Source organism: Pogoniulus pusillus, chromosome 6 (assembly GCF_015220805.1).
Source record: "Pogoniulus pusillus isolate bPogPus1 chromosome 6, bPogPus1.pri, whole genome shotgun sequence".
In the NCBI taxonomy this organism is placed as follows: domain Eukaryota; kingdom Metazoa; phylum Chordata; class Aves; order Piciformes; family Lybiidae; genus Pogoniulus; species Pogoniulus pusillus.
The window spans coordinates 34,956,551-34,975,347 of NC_087269.1; the positions used below are offsets into that span (position 1 = coordinate 34,956,551).

An 18,797-nucleotide genomic window follows, 5' to 3' on the forward strand; every position below is an offset into this window, starting at 1 on the left:
AAACTGTACATAATGTGCCCTGTTATTAACTGAAACCAGAAGAAACTCTCTTCAGTACTTGCAGTGCTTATAAATGCATGCTTATAGCCTAAATAGTAGGACCTAAAGCTTCAAGCAATTACTTAGTCCTCAAAGCTTTGAGCCAAGTTTTCTCTGCACTATTTACTCCCTGGGGCTCACTGAAGGTAACAGTTAACTGGTCTCCAGCCCTGTTCCTTCAGAGCCCTCTGAAGACAGATTTTGCTCGTTCTCCCAGACAGATCACCTGTCTTAACTTCTCTTGGATTCATCTAAATTTTTATGTCACAGATACTGTCACTCCTAGGCATGGTACCATTCCCAGTGCAACAAGTGGGCAGTGAGGGACAGGTGGCTAGGTGCCAGAGGACACCAGGAACTGTGGCACTCCAAAGCAAGCATTCTGCTGCCAGTCAGAAGGCAATTACAAGTGCAAGAGAATGTATAGCACCAGTGTGAGAGAACAGAAGTCTTAATTTAGGTGTCCTCGTATGCCCACAACAGCTGGGTGAGAAGTTACTGCAGTGTCTGCTTTTCTACACAAGTTTGCAACCATTGTTTTGTGCTTTTATTTCTTCCTGGTAATGTACTAAAGCAATTCTGAGTTATAAAAACTGATTGTGATAAGGTATGTCCAGAGGTACAACTCTTAGTGCTAAATCAAAGAGAGCTCTGGCCAAACGAGCTCTTTTTCCTCCTGCCAGGCAGTCTGACTTCAGATGAGATTCACATACCACCCCATTTAACACCATGCCACACGATTGTGTCCTTCTGCAGAACAGCTTTCTGACGTTTTGTGTGACCACATCAACAGTCCAAAAGGCAAACTCCTCCAATTTTGCTTGCATACAGGGAAAACTAATTTGTTACAAATACAGAAAACACAGTGAACCACCCCATCTTGACTACTGATCCATGTCAAAAAAACAGTGCTAATTCCAAGAGCCCTCTTCAGCCACACTTCAACTGAACAATTTGAGGGGACATGTGGACATGTCACCACACAGTATTTCTGATGCTAATTCATGTGCCTTTTTTTCCCTGCTACACAATTCACAAAAGCAAAAGATTGTCACATTTTTTCAAGTAGGAGATGCTGAGAACTGGCTTTCAACTCTTGAGTAAACCTGAAAAACAAGGCAAGGGGCTAGCTTGTCTGCCTGCAAACCCCCTGTGATTCAGCTGAAGGGTGCAGAGATGAGGCAAAAACCAGAGGGAGCACTGGACAATCCCATAGCAGCTGTGTACAGAGTCATACACAGAGAAACTGGCCACTCTTTTGGGATTACTAGAACCTCTGTAATGCAACATTTTGCCTCTATCCATTCATAATTCTAATTCTCAGACAAAGCTAGGGTAAAAGCACATCAAACAGCTTTTCACTGCTTGGAAAGGACAAGTGTAAGGCTGCTCGGGCAATCTGGCCTGTGCCTTCTTGTATAAGCAATGAGTGGCTGGACAGTGTAACATACTACTTCCCTGTGAAGAGTTCACTTTCAGCTTCGGATCCTTCTGTTCCAACTCGAACATCCATATGCTGACACAGCATATATATGGTTTGCATATATCTTTTATTTAGCACAGAACAAGGAACAGCACTGCATTTAGCACTCAGTTTTAACACTGTATACACACAAGCAAAGAGAAATGCAGTTAACCTTGGAAAATTAGGTACAATTTGACAAGATTTTTTTAGCATTCTCCCAAGTATTTCTCACCATTACTGGAATCCCTTCTGAAGTGCTCCTAGCAGCATCAGCACATGCCCAAAAGGTCACACAAATGAGGCCCTTGCTCCTGCACAGCAGGAAGAACCTGTCCCAGCATTCTGTAATAAGGATGAAGTTTTCAGCTTTAACTCAAAAGTCACAAGGACTACAGTCCATGATAGAAAGACAGCAGAAGAGAAAAAGGGCATCCCCAGAGACTGCTAGGTGAGAAAAAGTGCACAAAGTTTCTCAGCTGCTTTGCAGACTTACAATTCCATTGGCATTCTCTTATAGTATCATATATTCCTGTAACAAAAATACAAATGCAGCTGTGACCCTGCCATGAGTTGCATGTGAACAATTCTCTGTAAGCAATGTCAACTTCTGTGTGCAAGGTCTTGCCTATACAGGGCTCTCTGCAGGATAAGACTATAACCTATGTACATAAATGCAGGAAAAGTGTGTTTACATAATATGTAAATAGATAAAGAAAAGTACATTCACACCAACTACTGAGGAGAGAAAACAAACCATTTTTCTACCGTTAAAAGTACTGAATCACTTACCATCTGGTTTGAGAGGAAAAAAAAGACTCAGTCCAATTGAGCTACAAAGAAAATCCAGTCTAAAAAAAAAAGTAATCGCACACTATATCCTCCTGAATTCAATTTCCAAACGATTTAACATGGAGAGTTGCACTCATGGAGGGAAAAAAATGAAACCAAAACCAAAATCAAGCTAAAACAGTAAGAAGGATGTGTGGCTTGTTAGGCCCTGATCCTTTAAGCGCTAAGTAATGGGGGATAGTAGAAGCTAGTTTTCAGGGAAAAGCTCAGTGTCTGCATCAGTTTCTGCTGGAACACATCCTAATTTTCCAGGAAAAATCTGCAACGTTTTTGCTACCATGCTACAAAACGCAAAAGTAAAACCTAAATACTAAATACATGAACTAATAATTTCCCTTTATAGCTTGGTAACATTTGGTTGGGTTTTTTCTTCAGTCACCTGGAGACACACCTGTGCACACTGCAGCAGAGTGCAGAAGTGATATGCTACTGACAAGCATACCATACCAAGTGAAAAAGAGCATGCAGTCATGTAAATACTTGGAGTACTAGAGCACAACCAGCGAAGGTCATAACTCTGGCAAGTGTTTGCCATTTCCAAACTTGGACTTTTTACTATGTCCTCAAACACACCATTAAAATTACTTTCCTCAAAATCACAAAAAAATTGCTATCATTTCAACCCACACTCCATAACCTAGTCTACATATAGCACTGACTTTCCAAATGCCCTTGTAAGCTCCCTGTAGCAGTTTATCTTACAACTGTATGTCATGGAACCAAGCTGCCTCACTCATTGCATGTTCGAACATCAACTCACCTGTGTGTCCTGCTTCTCTGTAGCACTCCCCTGACCTCAGTCACTGATGTTTCATCCAAACTGGCGTCTCTTCCTTCCTCTCCTTTTTCCTCACCTCTATAATTCTGTGTATAATCCTGGCTGGTAACTACAGCTCAAAGAGATGGATACTGCTGCATAGGCAGCTCTAACAGTTCTGTGGGGCTTTTTCTTTTGCTTCCCCTAATCCACCTCCCTTCTTCAAACAATTGCACAAAATTTCCTTCTTCCTCCCCAAGGCCTCAAATTTAATAAGGACTCTACTTATGGGACAAAAAAAGATTTTACTGGATTTACTGATTTACCTAAGCCTACAAACACCTGAAAACACTGAAAGACATTTCCCTGTACCACTAAATACCTTACCTGCTAAATTCTTTACTGGATTTACTGATTTACCTAAGCCTACAAACACCTGAAAACACTGAAAGACATTTCCCTGTACCACTAAATACCTTACCTGCTAAATTCTACCATACACCTCTTCCTGCTGAGCACTAAGTCCTTCCACCAAACAAATGTAGCTATTATTTCAAGTGGAAAAAGTATAGAATCATAGAATGGTTTGGGTTGGAAGGGACATCCAAAGGTCATCTAGGCCAACCACCTTGCAGTCAGCAGAGACATCCTCCACTGGATCAGGTTGCTCAGAGCCTTGTCCAGCCTGACCTTAACTACCTCCAGGAATGGGGCCTCAACTATCCCTCTGGGCAACCTGTGCCACCATCCTCACAGTAAAAAGCTTGTTCCTAACATCCAATCTAAATCTACTCTTCTCCAATTTCAAACCACTACCCCAAGTCCTCTCTCTACAGGCCTTTGTAAACAGTCCCTCTGTAGCCTTCTTGTAGGCCCACTTCAGGTAGCAGAAGGCCACTACTAGGCCTCTCCAGAGCCTCCTCTTCTCCAGGCTGAACAACGCCACCTCCCTCAGCCTGTCCTCACAGCAGAGGTGCTCCAGCCCCCGACCACAAAAATGTTTCTTACCTGTTCCTTTAAAATTACTTGTTCCTCCCTTCTTAAATTCAATGCTTTTGATTAAGCGCATATAAATTTCCATCTATGTCATCTGGGATAAATTTGATCCCAAATCATTAAGAAATAAAACAGTTCTCTCTTGATGAAAAGAGAGTAAAAAAATGTGTTATATGTATAACCAAAGGCAACCAAGTTATTACGGCTTCACGTGTTACTGCTTGCCACTCGGGTGACAACTGTGTCCTGTCCTCACTCACGACTGAAAGAGAATGGCTTAGCTTAAAGACAGTGGTGTGTGCTGAAGCAGTTGTGGCAGTGAGGGAAGACTATGAGTGAGCACCAAGTGGGTTACTGTGACTCAGCTACACAGAAGTAACTCTTTAAGCCACAGAACTAGAATTATTTTAGACCTTGCTGGTAAGGCTGCCTAAAAATCAGCATGTGATCACTGCTTAGAGTAGCACAAAGCAGTGGTAGACTTCTGGAGCCCAAGAGTTAGCAAGCAATTCGCTTCCAGTCCTCAGATCCCCACAGAGCAGAAGGGTTCCCTGTGCTAGTACAAGAGTGCTTATATACCACACCTATCCCAAAGCAGGCAAAAGCAAATACAGCACTGAAGCCAGAGATAATGGGAGAACAAGCATGCACAGAGAGACACACAAGGCTTCCCTGCAAGGGAGCCGTTTTTCTCATCACTGCCTGACAAGAAGAACTCTGCTGTAGGGGCCTTTCCCCGGGGTTGTGTTAGCAAACCTTTCCCCGCCATTTGAAAGCCAGCTCCCCAGGGGTAGGATGGAGGCCAAGGAAGCTGCTTCCAAACAGAGGTGGCCTTGCAGGCCTTCTCCCACCCGTCACTCTCACACTGACTGACTGAATGGGACCCTCAGGACTCTCTGAAAAAGTAACAGCGAAAGAAAAACAAGTTTGGTACTGATGTAACAGAGACCTGGGGGACTTTACAGGTTAAGCAGCCAGTGACAGCCTGTATAGGGTTAATACTCCAGGGGGAGTAACCCTGAACCTGACCCTAGGGGACTTGACCCCTCCCCAGGGGTGGGTCTGAACACCAGCAGGTGATGGTTAGCCCACTCCCCTCCTTCCTGTCCTATAAAATGAGGGGGACTTTCAGTTTATCTCTCTCTCTCACCTTGCACAACTCAGGTTGTATTTATACATTTTTGTAGTTTGTTATTTTCCCTTCCCTATCCTTTGTAAACTTCCCTACCTCAGATACCTTTCTAAGTTATTGCTAAACTTTTCCTTTTAACTTCCAAATCGAGTGAGATTGATTTATTTGGGTGTGCTTACCTCTCTCTCCCTCTATCTAATCCCTTTCTTTGGGAAAGGAGGGGGAAGAGGGGAGGGCACTCTACAAATTGTTATTGGGTCTATCAAAATTGTTAGAGTCTCTGGGAATTTAAATTAGAACCGAGGCACAGCCCTACAGGACAGTGGTTTCAAAAATGATGGGAGGGCTTTCTCTGAGCCCAAGGAATTGCGCAGTGCCCAGGGAGCTCCAGGTAGCTCCTCCCCAGGGCAGCTGGAGCAGCAGTGGAGTGCAACACAGCACCCCACACTCGCTGCCCACAGCAGTGGGATGGACTTTGGGTGCTCTGTTTCACTGCTAGCCAGGACCTATCAGCAAGGAGATAAACCCCTTGTGCTAACACAGCACCAGAACTACAGTCAAGAATTACTTTCAATCTGTACTAGCTATCCCAGGAAACATTTCTCCTTTCCCAACAGGTAGTGGCAGATTTAAATTAACAGCAATTTGTATCGATAAAATGATAAAAATTACCTCTACAAATTTTGATGCTTTTGAACGCACTTATGTAGAACAGCAAATCATTTTAATAGAACCAGAGATAAAGACACACAGGTAAGAAATCATAAGTAACCATACCATGTCTTTAACCATGTCTTTCCTACTGTCAGTTAGGACTATGGATACTTCAATATTCTTGAATTTATTTCTAAGTTTTCTGTCTAAAAGTCTTATTTTCCCCAGATCATATAATCAGATTATCCTTAGAAAACACTAAAGTAATAACTCTTCTCACAACCATTAGGGGATTTCTCCCTCCCTCTCTCTATTTGGTCACTCCTGCATACAACTGACAAAACTATCATGCAGCTCCATACCTGCAGTGGCTGAAAGTGACACCAAATGACAAGTAGCTCTGGCCAGAGATGCCTTCCTGCAAACTACATGCTGAGAAGGAAGAACAGGATCAGTTCTAGACAGTCAGTGAGTTCAGAAGGAATGAAGCCACCACTAATTCACAGCACTCACCACCACAGTCTTACATGGGCAACATCAGTGACAGAAACACTGATCTGGTTTGCACTAATGGAAAGCATGAAATCAGCAGGGCTAAACTGAGGAGATCAGAACGAGGCTCATTATCTCTCTAAACTCATACACAGTGAGTTGCATGCTGCACAGTCCTGCCTGCTCTAAGTCACTCCAACTCCTGCTCTAGGCTGCTCAGTAGTGAATTGTCAATAAAACTTATTAATGATGTGCTTTATATAAAAATAGTGCATTTAACTGAGAGGCCTCAACAAATGACGAACATGGCACAGGGTGAATTATATGGTTAATGGAATACAGGATGTGTGTCAGTCAAGAAGTGGCAAAGGTGGGTGGAAGTCTTAATGTTACATAGACCTACTTGAAGATTGGTATATACATGAACCTAATTCTCCTCTTGATTTTAGTACAGGTCTATCTAGCACTCCTCTGTGTTTCTACTGATATATACATTCTCTGATGAATAACTGATAAACAACTTTCTTTTACGTAAGCCATTACTGGAGAACAAGCAAATATTTCAGACATCTTGTTTGTCTTCTCTCCTTTTAGTCTTGTTCTCATCTGAATCATGTTTGGCTAGCATCCATATCTATCATCTTGATTGGTGGTAGCTATAAAAAAATATATTTTATATATATATACCCTTAGAGAGCCAATGACAGGAATGGTGAAAAAAAAAACCTTCTTTGACACAGATTCTTTTTTGTCCTAAGCAAACACATTTGCAGCCATTGGCAATATTGTAACAGAAGATGGTTTCTCTAGACCTCTCCAAGTTGTGAAACATATCACCCCCATGACACAACATTTACTTACAGGTAAAAACCGACCTTTTAAGCATAAACTGTCATTTTTGTCCATTCGAGACTACAGTTTTACCTAATGGCTAAAGGTAATTCTAACTTCTTAAATCAAATTAAGAGGATCTGGAAAGCAACCCCTAAAATAAAGTGAAATGAGCAAGGGGTGTTTCACAAATCTGAGAGGAATTGTCATACATAAGAGTAACCAAAAAAAGAGAGAAGCTGAAAAATTGTCAGCCCTACAGGAGAGTGCAGGTAGAAAGGAGGGGAGCCTAGAAGTAGGGTTGGTTGCACAGCAGAACATAGCCGTAATACTTCTCAACATACTCTCTTTGCGGGGGAGGGGGAACAAACACAGCAGACCAAAGCTATAACCTGAACCTGACCTCCCTCACACTATGTTGTATTATAAAACCACGCAGATGAACTTTGGTCATTGCATCACCAACACAATGCTGCCTCAAAAGCCTAGGCAAGCAACTACACTGTGATATTTTTTTCTTCTTTGCAAAATGGTAGAGGTTAACAAAGAGTGTGGCCTTACGGAAGCCAATTTAGTTATCAGTTAGCTGTACAGTTCACTTTTCTTGTGAGGTTGGCCTTGGGTTTTCTTTAATGTTATTGCACTGAAAAATGTGGGTGTGATAAAGCATTTAACTGGAATGTTAGATGCCAAGTACGTTGTTTTGTCTGGCGCTCTTAGCAGTGAAAATCAATACACTAGTTAAAACCACTGTGGATCATAAGGTGACCAATTGTGCAAAACACAAACCTTATCACCAATGTAACACAGCACCAGGAACTTTAACATAAAGATGTTCCAATAATCTTAAGAAATATCCTTGTACACAAGATGTGTGATTCATGGTTTACAGTGATAAGCAATAAAATGGTCAAGTAACTCACCTAATACCTCTGAGCAAGTCAAGACCAGGCTAAGATCAGAGGTTGAGATCCCAGTTTTCTGCTGACCTTTTTTACACCTGCATATTATTCCAAGGGCACAATGTCATAGAACCACAGAATCTGTTGGCCTACCAATACTAAGAATTCCTGCTCCCACAAAATGGCTTATTTTTGTGCTGCACAGAAAATGAATCACTACATTCAAAAGTGAGTATTCTAGCAATCACATGCAAGCATAAAGTGTAATTGTGGTAGTTTCAGCCAATAGAAATAGTTATTACTGCTGATAACAATAACTGCCAAAAATTCCAGTCCATACCTCTGTAGTTAAATTGAGTACCCCCTTCAGAAAAGGACTGAATAGAACACACATGGAGCTTTATAAATCTCTTGGGTCCTGACAAAATGCCAGTTGCAAATCAATACAGCAACAGTGAAAATGCTGGTGTTCTCAGTAGTCCAGTCCACTACAAAAAAAGCCTCACAGGCCACTAAAGACTCTACTTCTCAACTTGAGACATCTGCTTCCTCATCCTAAGCATCCTCCCTGATAGCCTTGCTCCTGCCAAGTATAGAAACACTCACCTGATCTCCATCCCTTAATCCCAACACTGGCACTGGAGAAAAATACTACTTAAAACATCCAGGTGTAATCACAAAACACCTTAAGACTGCAAAGCTTTCTAGTTTCAGGTGGAACTCAAATGCAGCAACTCAAATGTGCATCCTTCTCTATGAAGAAGCAAAAATGCCATCACTTATATCTGCATTCTCCGCACCAAACTTATTTAGGGAGGGAGTAATATAGGTTTGGGAAGAGAAATTTAAGTCCCTGATCTTTGTTTATAGTATCAATATTTGATCCTCTGCTGGGTGATCACATGCCTGCAACACCTGCATTTCTGAGTCATGTACAGTATTTCTGATTCATGCATAGTATGTAAGAACACAGTGAAGTCACATACTTCAGTCTTCTCACTTGTTAATGTATATCTTAAGATGTGAGCCTGCCTTTAATCCAGAAAACACATAATTTTATCTCGCTTTTAAATCATTTTTTGTTAACTTGGTGCGTTGCAGACACTGGAGTCCTATTTGACTGATTAATATCATTCAGCTGTTTTTCAGAATGCTAATCAGCTGGGCCTGGACTTACCATGGCACTTAGGTGCTGAACACCTACTTCAATAATTGAACTGCAAGTGGTGTGATCCTTTATATTCTTGTGATCTGAGCCTAACTTCAACAACTCCCAGCACAAGTTATTTTGTGACTTTAAGACCACAGACTCTTCTAGGCACGATCTGCTACACACAGTCATGCATATCAGAAAGAAGGCAATAGGATCATTGCCTCAGAAACATGAAAGAAATAAAACATTGCATGTAATGCTCTGGCAGAGTAAATGCTGTAGCTTTCCTGTACATCAGCCAGAAACAACCACAAGCAAGCTCCACCAGGCTGGAACTGAGCCAAAAGATTATCCATCCTTTCTGTCACACGTGGAGTCTCCGGGGATCAGCGTCTGGAACTCCATGTGCTTGTTTGATGTTCATCTGTGGTTAAAGATAATGAATTCAGGTAGAATCACACTCTGAAGTGACAATAAGGAAGCACATCAAGGACAGCGCATGCCGTGCAGCAAGACCTCCATCCGACACTCCAGTGGGAGAGGCAGTGTCAGAAAGTTGGAATCTGACAGATTTGCCAAAATGCAACAAGGAAATTGTAACACGGAGACAGCGATCAGAAACCCTTCGTGTAGTCCGTTACACGCCCGTGGCTCTGTATCTGCACTACCGTGCTCAGTTTCACATCGATAAACTACAAACCAGATAAAAGTTCCTCTTGCACCTTCGCCTCACCTTCCTGCAGCCGCAGGGGAGAAAACAGGCCGCACGGGAGCTCTTGTTTACTACCACGGCGTCCCCGGTAGGCTGGAGCATCGCACAGACCTTCCGCCGCGGGCGGGCTGCCGCCGGCGGCCGGAGCTACACCAGCTGCTTCCCGGGGTGCCGACCCCCGCCCGCCGGCCGCGCCGCGCCGCGCCTCGCCTCGCCCCCTGAGGTGCCAAGATGGCGGCCGCAGGCCCTGTCACCGCAGGGCTTCGGCGCCAGCCGGCCACGCCACCCCTCCCCACCCCTGGCACACCGCCCCAAGGGGCGCAGCCCCCGCCCAACACTCACCTCCGCCACGGCTGATGGAGCCTGTAATCCTCCTCCCTCCACCACCACCCGCAGGTTCAAGCCCCCCGTGCTGCCCCCGGCTCCACGCTCCCGCAGGACCCTCTGGAGCAGCGGAGGTCGCGGGGCGGTGCGGAGTCGCAGCGAAGCACGGACCGACAGTACCGGTAACAGGCAAGACTACAAGCCCCGTGGTGCACGGCGGGGCCAAGGCGCCTGCGCGGCGGGGACAAGGCGAGGAGGCGGAAGCGGCGCCGGAATCGCTCGCAGCGGTCGGGCGCGGTGGGGCCGGGCCAGGTCGGGAGCCGCTATGCCCCGGGACAACATGGCCTCCCTGATCCAGCGGGTGGCGCGGCAGGCGCGCATCACCTTCCGCAGCCCGGCGGGCCCAGCCTTCGGCGAGAACCTGCACCGGCTGCAGCAGCTGCTGGACGAGGTGCGCGCCGAGGACTTGCACTTGGCGCCGCGGGGCCCGTCGGCGGCAGCAGCGGCGGCGGGCGGGGGGATCCCGTGGGGTGGCGCCGTGCCGCCCGTCAGCTACATGCACATTTGCGAGACGGAGAGCTTCAGCATGGGCGTGTTCCTGCTGCGGAGCGGTGCCTGCATCCCGCTGCACGACCACCCGGGCATGAACGGCATGCTGAAAGTGCTCTACGGCACGCTGCGCATCGCCTGCATGGACACGCTGCCCTCTGGGGCCGCCGCCGCTGCCCCGCCGCCCTCCGCCGGCGGCGGGCCCTGCCACCGCGCCCTGTACCGCTCTCGCCAGCACTACACGCCGGCCTCTCCGCCCTGTCTGCTGTCGCCGCACACCGACAACCTCCACCAAATCGACGCCGTGGACGGGCCCGCAGCCTTCCTCGACATCTTAGCCCCGCCCTACGACCCCCAGCACGGCCGGGACTGCCACTACTACCGTCTGCTGGAGGGGCAGCCGCCGGCGGGTGCCGAGCCGCCCGGGCTGCCGCGGGAGGTGTGGCTGATGGAGACGCCGCAGGCCGCCGACTTCTGGTGCGGGGGTGAGCCCTACCCCGGGCCCCGCGTCTGCCTCTGAGGCAGTGGCGGCCTGGGCCCGAGCCCGGGCCCGGGCCTGGCCCTAATGGCGGCAGCTAAAACGATTGACTTTCGTCCAGCCCCCGCACCCGGCTTGAGGGGGAGCCAGCCGCTCGCCGACCCCTGCCCAGCGCTGCCTTACGGACCCTCCTGCCGGAGTGGTCCGGCCACGACACCACGCCTGCCCTCAGCCTGCCGTCCTGTACCTGGCCGGCGGGACCGCGGGTGCTGGCCGGGGCTCCTCGGGACCGCTGCGAGTCAGAGACTTTCCACAGGCCTGCCTGGCTCTTTTCGTCGGGTTGCAATAAAGCACTAGAGTGTGCTTGTATCCCATGGGCTGATGTGGTGGAGCAATATGATTAAACTTCTGCGCAGATGAGTGTCTGGGGGGAAATAATCCAGCGCCCTGTGTAAATAGTTAGGGTTGCGTGTCAGTGAGGGGGTCTCGGGCTGCAGCAGGGTGCATCAGCACAGTCACTACTGTCGGGGGCACCTCAGTTTCCCCCGGAGGGGATCCACCACCCCAGCCAGTGGAGTGTGTCTATCCCCAGCTTTTTTGGGACTCCATCACCAGAGCAAGTCTCAACAAGAGCTGTACCTTGCTAGCAAAGAAAGAAACCCAGAGTAACTGAGCCAGGGCATGCTTCTCCAGTAAACACTAGTGATCCCCAAGGCTGGAGTCAAAGGGGTTCCCGCTGCAAAGGTACACAGTCGGGTTCAGAGTTACTTTTTAGCAGTTCTTTAAGGTGTTGCATATAAGATCTCGCTACTACAACTGAGAATTACAGAGTACATCTATGCATACCTCCTTCAGCTAGGAGAAATACTAGTCAGCTGCTAATTAACCTTGCTTGGAACTTCTCATGCGGCGGCGGCAGAAACCGTGGGCATCCTTGGAGAAGAATGAATTATCCACTTGGGGAAGCTGTTCTAGAACTGTGACTTATTTGCAAACCCTATGTATACAGTGACACACATGTTCTTGGTACAGATAAGATTTGACCTGATGTCTTTAAATTCTGTGTTTTTATATGGACCAAGTGAACACTTTCTATGGACAAAGGAAGCACTGGGATTTTGAAGACTTGCTGTTTCCCTCCTTATACCACTATTTATAAAAACTATTTTTCCGCAAAGCTTTTCAGTAAATGTAGTGTAGAAGAGACACTGATTTTTCCTTTGCTGTGATGGAAGCAGTCTGGAGATGCAGTTTGTCCACAGCAGAAGATGACATCCTTCTTACAAGGGAGAAATTAGTTCTCTAGGTGAAATACTCTGTCGGTACCACAAGGACTGGTCTCGTGCCTGTTCATCCTAAAGCACACTTTGTACCACAAGCCCAGGCCCTGGCAACCCGTGTGGGAATTTGAATAAGAAAACACAACTTACCAACTTCCTAAGTGATGTACCAACCTGCTCCAGAAATTGTTCAACAATTGGCTTTATTTTTTTGTGTATCTAAAAAGCAGACTTGTTTTTCCTGCACAGTGACTTGTATGTGTGAGTTTGTAAATGATTCTGATACGTTGCTTTTTTGTTTCTTTGGTGGGGCGTTTTTGGCCTGCAAAAGAATGAATGTAACAATCAGGATTATGCATGCACAGGTTAATTCTTTTGCAAGGAAAAATTGGTGAAAATAATTTCAGACAATTTCCATTTATTCTTACAGCACTTTAAAGTGTCTGATAGTTCTACCGCTGGCTTACCTGTTTCTCCTGGAATTCCCTTGCAGCTCAGCATTAGTTAATGTGCAACAGTTCTCTGTCGAATGTAGTCATTAACCATAACACAATGCCTCCCTGTGTTACAGCCTGCTTTTGGCTTCTTCAACACTGATGAAGGCCATCATCATCCTTTTTTCAGAAGTTCACAAAGAAGAGAGCGTGGTGCCTGCAAACAGCTGTACTGGAAAAACAAACTGTGACAGCATTTTTTTATCTCATCTGTTCTATCCTCCCTTTAAGGCTTTCTGCTTGTTTTTTATTTTTTTTTTCCTTCATGTGTAAAACAGGATGTTTCATGGGATGGGACTTCAGTGAGTCTTTCCATAGAGAACAGCACGGTCACTCACACTGCGAAGTGCAGGGAGCAACAGTTATGGCAAAACCTTTTTTTCCCCCTTCTGTTTAAATGAAGGTGTTAGCATCAAAGTATTAAAGCTAGGAAAAATAGGAAAAAAAATTGAGATGCATTAATGAAAAACCTCTCTGTGTAACTTCTTGCTTACTCAGTAATTGAAACTTACTGTATATGTTCTGGATATCTGTAAGCAGAAGGTTTAAGTCTCTAATGCTGTTAATTCTCTCTGCAGTTGGGCTATTCTTTTCACCACAGCAAAAGTTACTGTTATTGCTGAGTTATGGAATAAATAGAGGATATCTCACCCCTGAGCAGTCATTGCTTTGCTTCACAGGTACAACACTTTTGAACCAAATACAACATGCAGCACAAGTTTCTTTTTCCTTACAGTGCAAGCAGTGTCTGGCCCCTTTTTGAGAAGCACTGCTCAACACTGAGTTCTTAGCCCAAATCTCCCACCAGAGTCGCACAAGACAAATCTGGGCACAGGCAGTATGACTATGTTTGAATCTGGCTGTTACTGTAAGGCAAAGGCATGGGCTTAATATCGCTGACGCTATTATAGAATGTAAGGTACGTGCTAGTCAGTGCAGTTGTCACAGCTCAGCTTATTTACAATTCGTAATGTTTATCTCACTTTGCTTTTAACTGAGGCTTTATTCTTGTAGCATGGCTGGTGACAGTAGTTTGGAGAGTACAGGTGGGAGCCTCAGATTGGGCGCCGTGGTACCAAATTCCAAGTTTTGCTCATGATGCTCTGGCTGTGACTGGGCTCTTATAATCCGAAGCTGTGACAGTATCTCCAGGAGCCCAGCAGATTGAGAACACTGGAGCCTTCTCCACCTCTCCATGCTGGAGCCTAGTAATGCTGACCAAGGAGACCACAGCTCCTGTGGGTCTGTGTGACATCCCTCCAGCAGTAGACCATTGTCTCTTTTGGGGGCCAAGAGCACACATGGGATCTGGTGGTGAAACCACAACACACTAAGAGATGCAGTAGGAAGGCAGTCTTACTTGTGCTGCTGCAGGGTGGTGAGCGTAGCAGAGCTGGAGATGGTATTCTGTGGCTTCTCCTTCCGACACAGACTGGTCTGTGCCTGGCTTTGGAAGCTTGCTTGATGTCCAGTTCATAAATGGGCATATTGCTTCACCTATCACTGATTTCCTTTCACAAGCAAAGAGGAGCTGCCCCAGCAGCCTGTGCCAGTTTCAGGAGATGAAGAGCCATTTCAAGCAGAAAGGGCAGGTGCCACACGGACTTTGTGCAGAAGGCCTCTGCACCGAGGCAAGCGGAGGCTGGGGACACCAGGCTATGGCTTTGCCCCTGTTTCCAGTGGCACTGGGATGTGGCATTAGCAGCAAGGTCCATCCTGCACAGCTCACCTGTGTGGTGTGAGCTGCACTGGGAATCTCTGCGGCAGCACGGCAAGCTTGTGAGGCCAAAGTGGCCCTGCAACAATGGCAGGACCTGAGGATAACATCTTTAAAAATAATAATCAAAATAAGATTAAAAAAAAATAGAGATACCCAACAAAAAAACCCAAACACAACATTGTGGCCAGATGGGTTTGGCAGAAAAAGTGCGGTTGTGCCGCGGGAGCGAGTGATGCTGCCGCCCCCGGGCCCCGTGGAGCCCTCGGGAGTGGGCGCGGAGCCGCCCGCGCAGCCCCGAGTTGGGTTTCGCAGGCGGCGGCCGTCGGTGCTCACTCTTCCGCAGCCCACTCGGGGAGGCTGCCTGGGGCGGATCGTAACCGCGGAACAAAACAGAAAGTGAGTCAAAAAATCCCACCCCGCTCCCCGGTTAATATTATCCCGTCTCTCGTCTCCGAGGGAAATCCCCGCGCCTGAGAGATGGTGTCTACACGCCAGGGCCGCCGGCTTTCCGCGCCGAGGCTGTGCCCCGCAGCCCCCTGCCACCGCCGTCCAGCGCGGCCTAGGGTAGGAGGGCGGCAGGCAACCCTCTTCCCCCGGGCCGGACAACCTACGGAAATAAAGGTGTCAATTTAGCATAATTAAGAGATTTATTTGTCATCCTTTATAAACGCTGTAAGCACCTACCCTACTGTCGAAAAGTTTATTTACAGAGCAGCCAGAAAGAAACCCTCTCTCCTTCCAGCTCCCGTTAGTGGTTGTGCATTATTCGTGTTATCTGGCTGCGCTCCAGGTCCGACAACAGGCATCGGTTTAGCCACAGTATTTACATCCCGTCCCAAGTCCGACTACAAACGTTAACACTTTTAAGTCACCAAAAAGAAAACCAAAATCAACCCCCCCAAAACAGTGTGTACAAAAATATAGTCTCTTAAAAAAAAAAATCAAAACCAAACACACAACACAAAAAAAATCAAAACAAAACAAAAACCCCTCCCAATATTAATAGGCAGAAATGTACAGCCAGACTAAAACCAGGGAGGGAAAACTTTCCGGTCTTGGTATCACCGCTGTTGTCGGAGCGGATCGGTAAGGCACCCCCCACATGCAGACAGGGGACCGGGCTCTACACCACACAAGGCACCAAGGACACCTCACTCACCACGACGGCACTGCATGCATCCATCCTCCCGCCGCAGTCCCTATGTACACTCGCCGGCCCGGCCCGACCCGCCTCTGCCCGGCGCAGGGGAGCCTCACGGCGCCGCCAGCTGTTCACCGCGCCCCTCCGGGCCCCGCCGCACCGCGCTCGGCGGTGGCTCAGCGCTGGGTCCTGCGCGCTCCGCGCTTTCAGGGCGTCCGCGTCCGCGCCGCGCAGGGGGCCAGAGGGGCCGCACCACTCCCGCCGCCGGGCTGCGGACACCCGGCGGCGGCGGCGGCTCCTTTGCGCTCCTTCTGCCGCAGGTGGATCTTGGTGTGCCGCTTCCTCTCGTCGGAGCGGGCGAACTTCCTGCCGCAGAAGTCGCAAGCGAAGGGCTTCTCGCCGGTGTGCGTGCGGATGTGGGTGGTGAGGTGGTCGCTGCGGCTGAAGTTCCGCATGCAGATGCGGCACTGGAAGGGCTTGTGGCCCGTGTGGATGCGGATGTGCCGGGTGAGCTCGTCGGAGCGGGAGAAGCGGCGGTCGCAGCCCTCGGCGGGGCAGGGGTAGGGCCGCTCGTGGACCGGCGTCTTGCTGGGCCGGTTAGGGTACTTGCGGGGCCGCAGGATGGGCCGCAGCGGCAGGTGGTGCGGGCTGTAGGCGCCGGCGGGCAAACGGGCGCCCGCGCTCTCGCCCCCGCCGCCGCCAGGAGCGCTGCCGGGGGCGGCGCCCGCCGGGGGGGCCCCCATGGTGAAGTTGCGGATGGTGGAGAGCGGCGTGAGGGGCGGCGGGACTCGGAGCGAGTCGAGGGGACAGGAGAAGGGCTTGCGATCGGGGCCGGCGTGCAGTTCGCGCTGGCACTGGGGCGGCGGGAAGAAGCCGCCGTACTCGGGGATCATGGTGAAGATCCCGCCGTCGGCTGCCGCTGCCTTCGGGGAAGGGTAGGAAGGCGGCGGGGGAAAAGGCAGCGCCCCGCCGCCGGCGGCGGGCAAGAAGGCCGAGGAAGGGTCCTGCGAGTACAGGTCGCCGCAACCCGAGTAGGGCGGTGGCGGCGGCGAGTAGAGGTGCTCCAGGTCTGCTGGTTGGCCCTGCGCCATGGTGCAGCCAAGGGCCCCGGCCAGCGGGTTGGGGGAGGCGGCGGAGGCGGCGGTGGCCGACGAGGAGGCGGCGGAGGAGGCAGCAGAGGCGGCGGAGGAGGCGGCGGAGGAGGGTGTGCTGACCCCCTGCAGGATCCCCGCGCTCACGATGTTGATGATGCCCTCGGGGTAGCAGCCGGCACCGGGGTACTGTGGGTCGATGGAGAATTTGCCCATGTAGGTGAAGGTCTGATTGCGGGAGGCCGGAGCGTTGGGCGCGAAGCCGCCTCCGTAGGGCAAGTCCAGGGATCGCTTGTCACCCATGTCCACGTTGATCATGCCGTCTGGGGGGGCAAGGAGCTGGTCAGCCCTCCGCGCCGCCACCCACCAGGCATCGGTCCCGGCCGCCGCCCGCCCCAGCCCGGTCCGGCGCGGAGGTGCGGCGCGCACATGTTGCGCTCCAGCTGCGGGGGGCCCCAACTTTTTCCCTCAGCCGGACGCAGAAGCGTGCCTCCCGCGAGGTACGCCGGGGATCCCGGCCAGGCAGCGGACCAGCCCCAGGGTTCGCGATCCCCGTCCGAGCCCGCTCCTCTGCCACTCCGGTGACCCGCCGCCCTCCACGGGCGGCCTGGCCCGCACCTGTGCGCACTCTGCTTACCTCCTGTCACACCGCTCATCTGGTCAAACGGTCCTGCCAGGTCGGCATTGGGGAAGATCGCGACCGAAGTTGGCAGCGCGGCGGCGATGTCATCCGCGGGGTAAATTCCCTCGGGAAGCTGGTGCACGAACCCGCCGAGAGTCACAGGGATCTTGTCCACTGCCTTGGCAGTCATCATGGGAGCGGCGGGGCGGCCGGGGGAGCGGCGCTCCCGACCGGCGGTGCTCGCTCGGGGCGGGGAGGGGAGTGCAGAGGAGAGGAGAGCAGAGCGAGGAGGGGGCGCTTCCCCCTGCTTGCCTCCCACTACCGGCGCGGGGGAACGGCGGGCAGCCAGCGCGGTGGGTGGGGAGGCATGTGCGAGCGGGCGGCCGCCCCGTCGCGGCGGTGAGGTGCCCGCGGTGCCCCGGGAGAGCCGCGCTCCCGCCGCAGCTGGCGCTGGAGGACCAAGTCTGGCGGTAAGTATTTATGGGGGCCCCCTGAATGCCCGGGACGTCACTGCCCATATAAGGACTGAGGAACGGGGCCTGGCGGTCACGTGGGCGCCCGCGTGCGGGACCGACAGCCTCGCACCCGCCCCGACCCCCCTACCTTTCCCCCCCGCGCCCCGCGGGGGTGGCTCCAGCCCCGTTCAGCCCCCGCCGCGCCGGCAGCGCCCCGCCGCCGCCCAGCCGCGCCGCCCAGGGGGTATTCCGGTGGCGGGGCTCTTGTCCTAAAAAGGCGAGGATCCGGCCCCGCCTCGTCTGCCCTTTTTAGGGCTCGTTCCGGAAAATTTACAAAAGCTCGGAAAAGCAGAGGAGGTCCCGGGGCCGCCCCGCCGGACCTCGCTCACTTTCTCAGCAGCCAGTAACCGCAGAGCGGCGGCGGGTCAGAAAACAATCGCATTCACGGAACCCGACTTCTCCTTTCTGAAAATAAATAAATAAACAATAGATTTTTTTTTTCTTTTCTGAATTACGGGTGGAAAGAGGCGCCGAGCAGAGCGACTGCTCGCTGCTTTTTTTGGAAAGTGTCTGATCTATATATACCGCCGTGAAAACGGAACCGGCTGCTCCGCCGTCGCTGGGTTGTTATTGTACCGATGGGCGCAACCGGGGATGGGAC

At 50.2% G+C, this 18,797-nt stretch overlaps 2 protein-coding genes across 2 annotated transcripts; one reads left to right on the top strand and one right to left on the bottom strand.

Annotated features, from left to right (window-relative positions):
- Window positions 1–10,248: 10,248 nt before the first annotated feature.
- On the top strand, window positions 10,249–13,757 carry ADO (2-aminoethanethiol dioxygenase). The gene has a single exon (XM_064145193.1). The coding sequence runs from the start codon at window positions 10,632–10,634 to the stop codon at window positions 11,373–11,375; it is 744 nt and encodes a 247-aa protein (XP_064001263.1). The 5' UTR covers window positions 10,249–10,631; the 3' UTR covers window positions 11,376–13,757.
- Window positions 13,758–15,455: 1,698 nt separating this feature from the next.
- On the bottom strand, window positions 15,456–18,155 carry EGR2 (early growth response 2). The gene is made up of 2 exons (XM_064145191.1): window positions 17,697–18,155; window positions 15,456–17,382 (listed from the first exon to the last, which is right to left on the bottom strand). Exons 1-2 carry the CDS (start codon window positions 17,872–17,874, stop codon window positions 16,175–16,177), a joined length of 1,386 nt encoding a protein of 461 aa, XP_064001261.1. The 5' UTR covers window positions 17,875–18,155; the 3' UTR covers window positions 15,456–16,174.
- Between the last annotated feature and the right edge of the window lie 642 nt (window positions 18,156–18,797).

Bases quoted from the DNA above. Each gene is read 5' to 3' on its own strand.
- EGR2 (XM_064145191.1), bottom strand. From the start codon at position 17,874: ATGATGACTGCCAAGGCAGTGGACAAGATCCCTGTGACTCTCGGCGGG. The intron at 17,383-17,696 runs GTAAGCAGAGTG...TTGCCCCCCCAG, and splicing joins GATGAGCGGTGTGACAGGAG to ACGGCATGATCAACGTGGAC.
- ADO (XM_064145193.1), top strand. From the start codon at position 10,632: ATGCCCCGGGACAACATGGCCTCCCTGATCCAGCGGGTGGCGCGGCAG.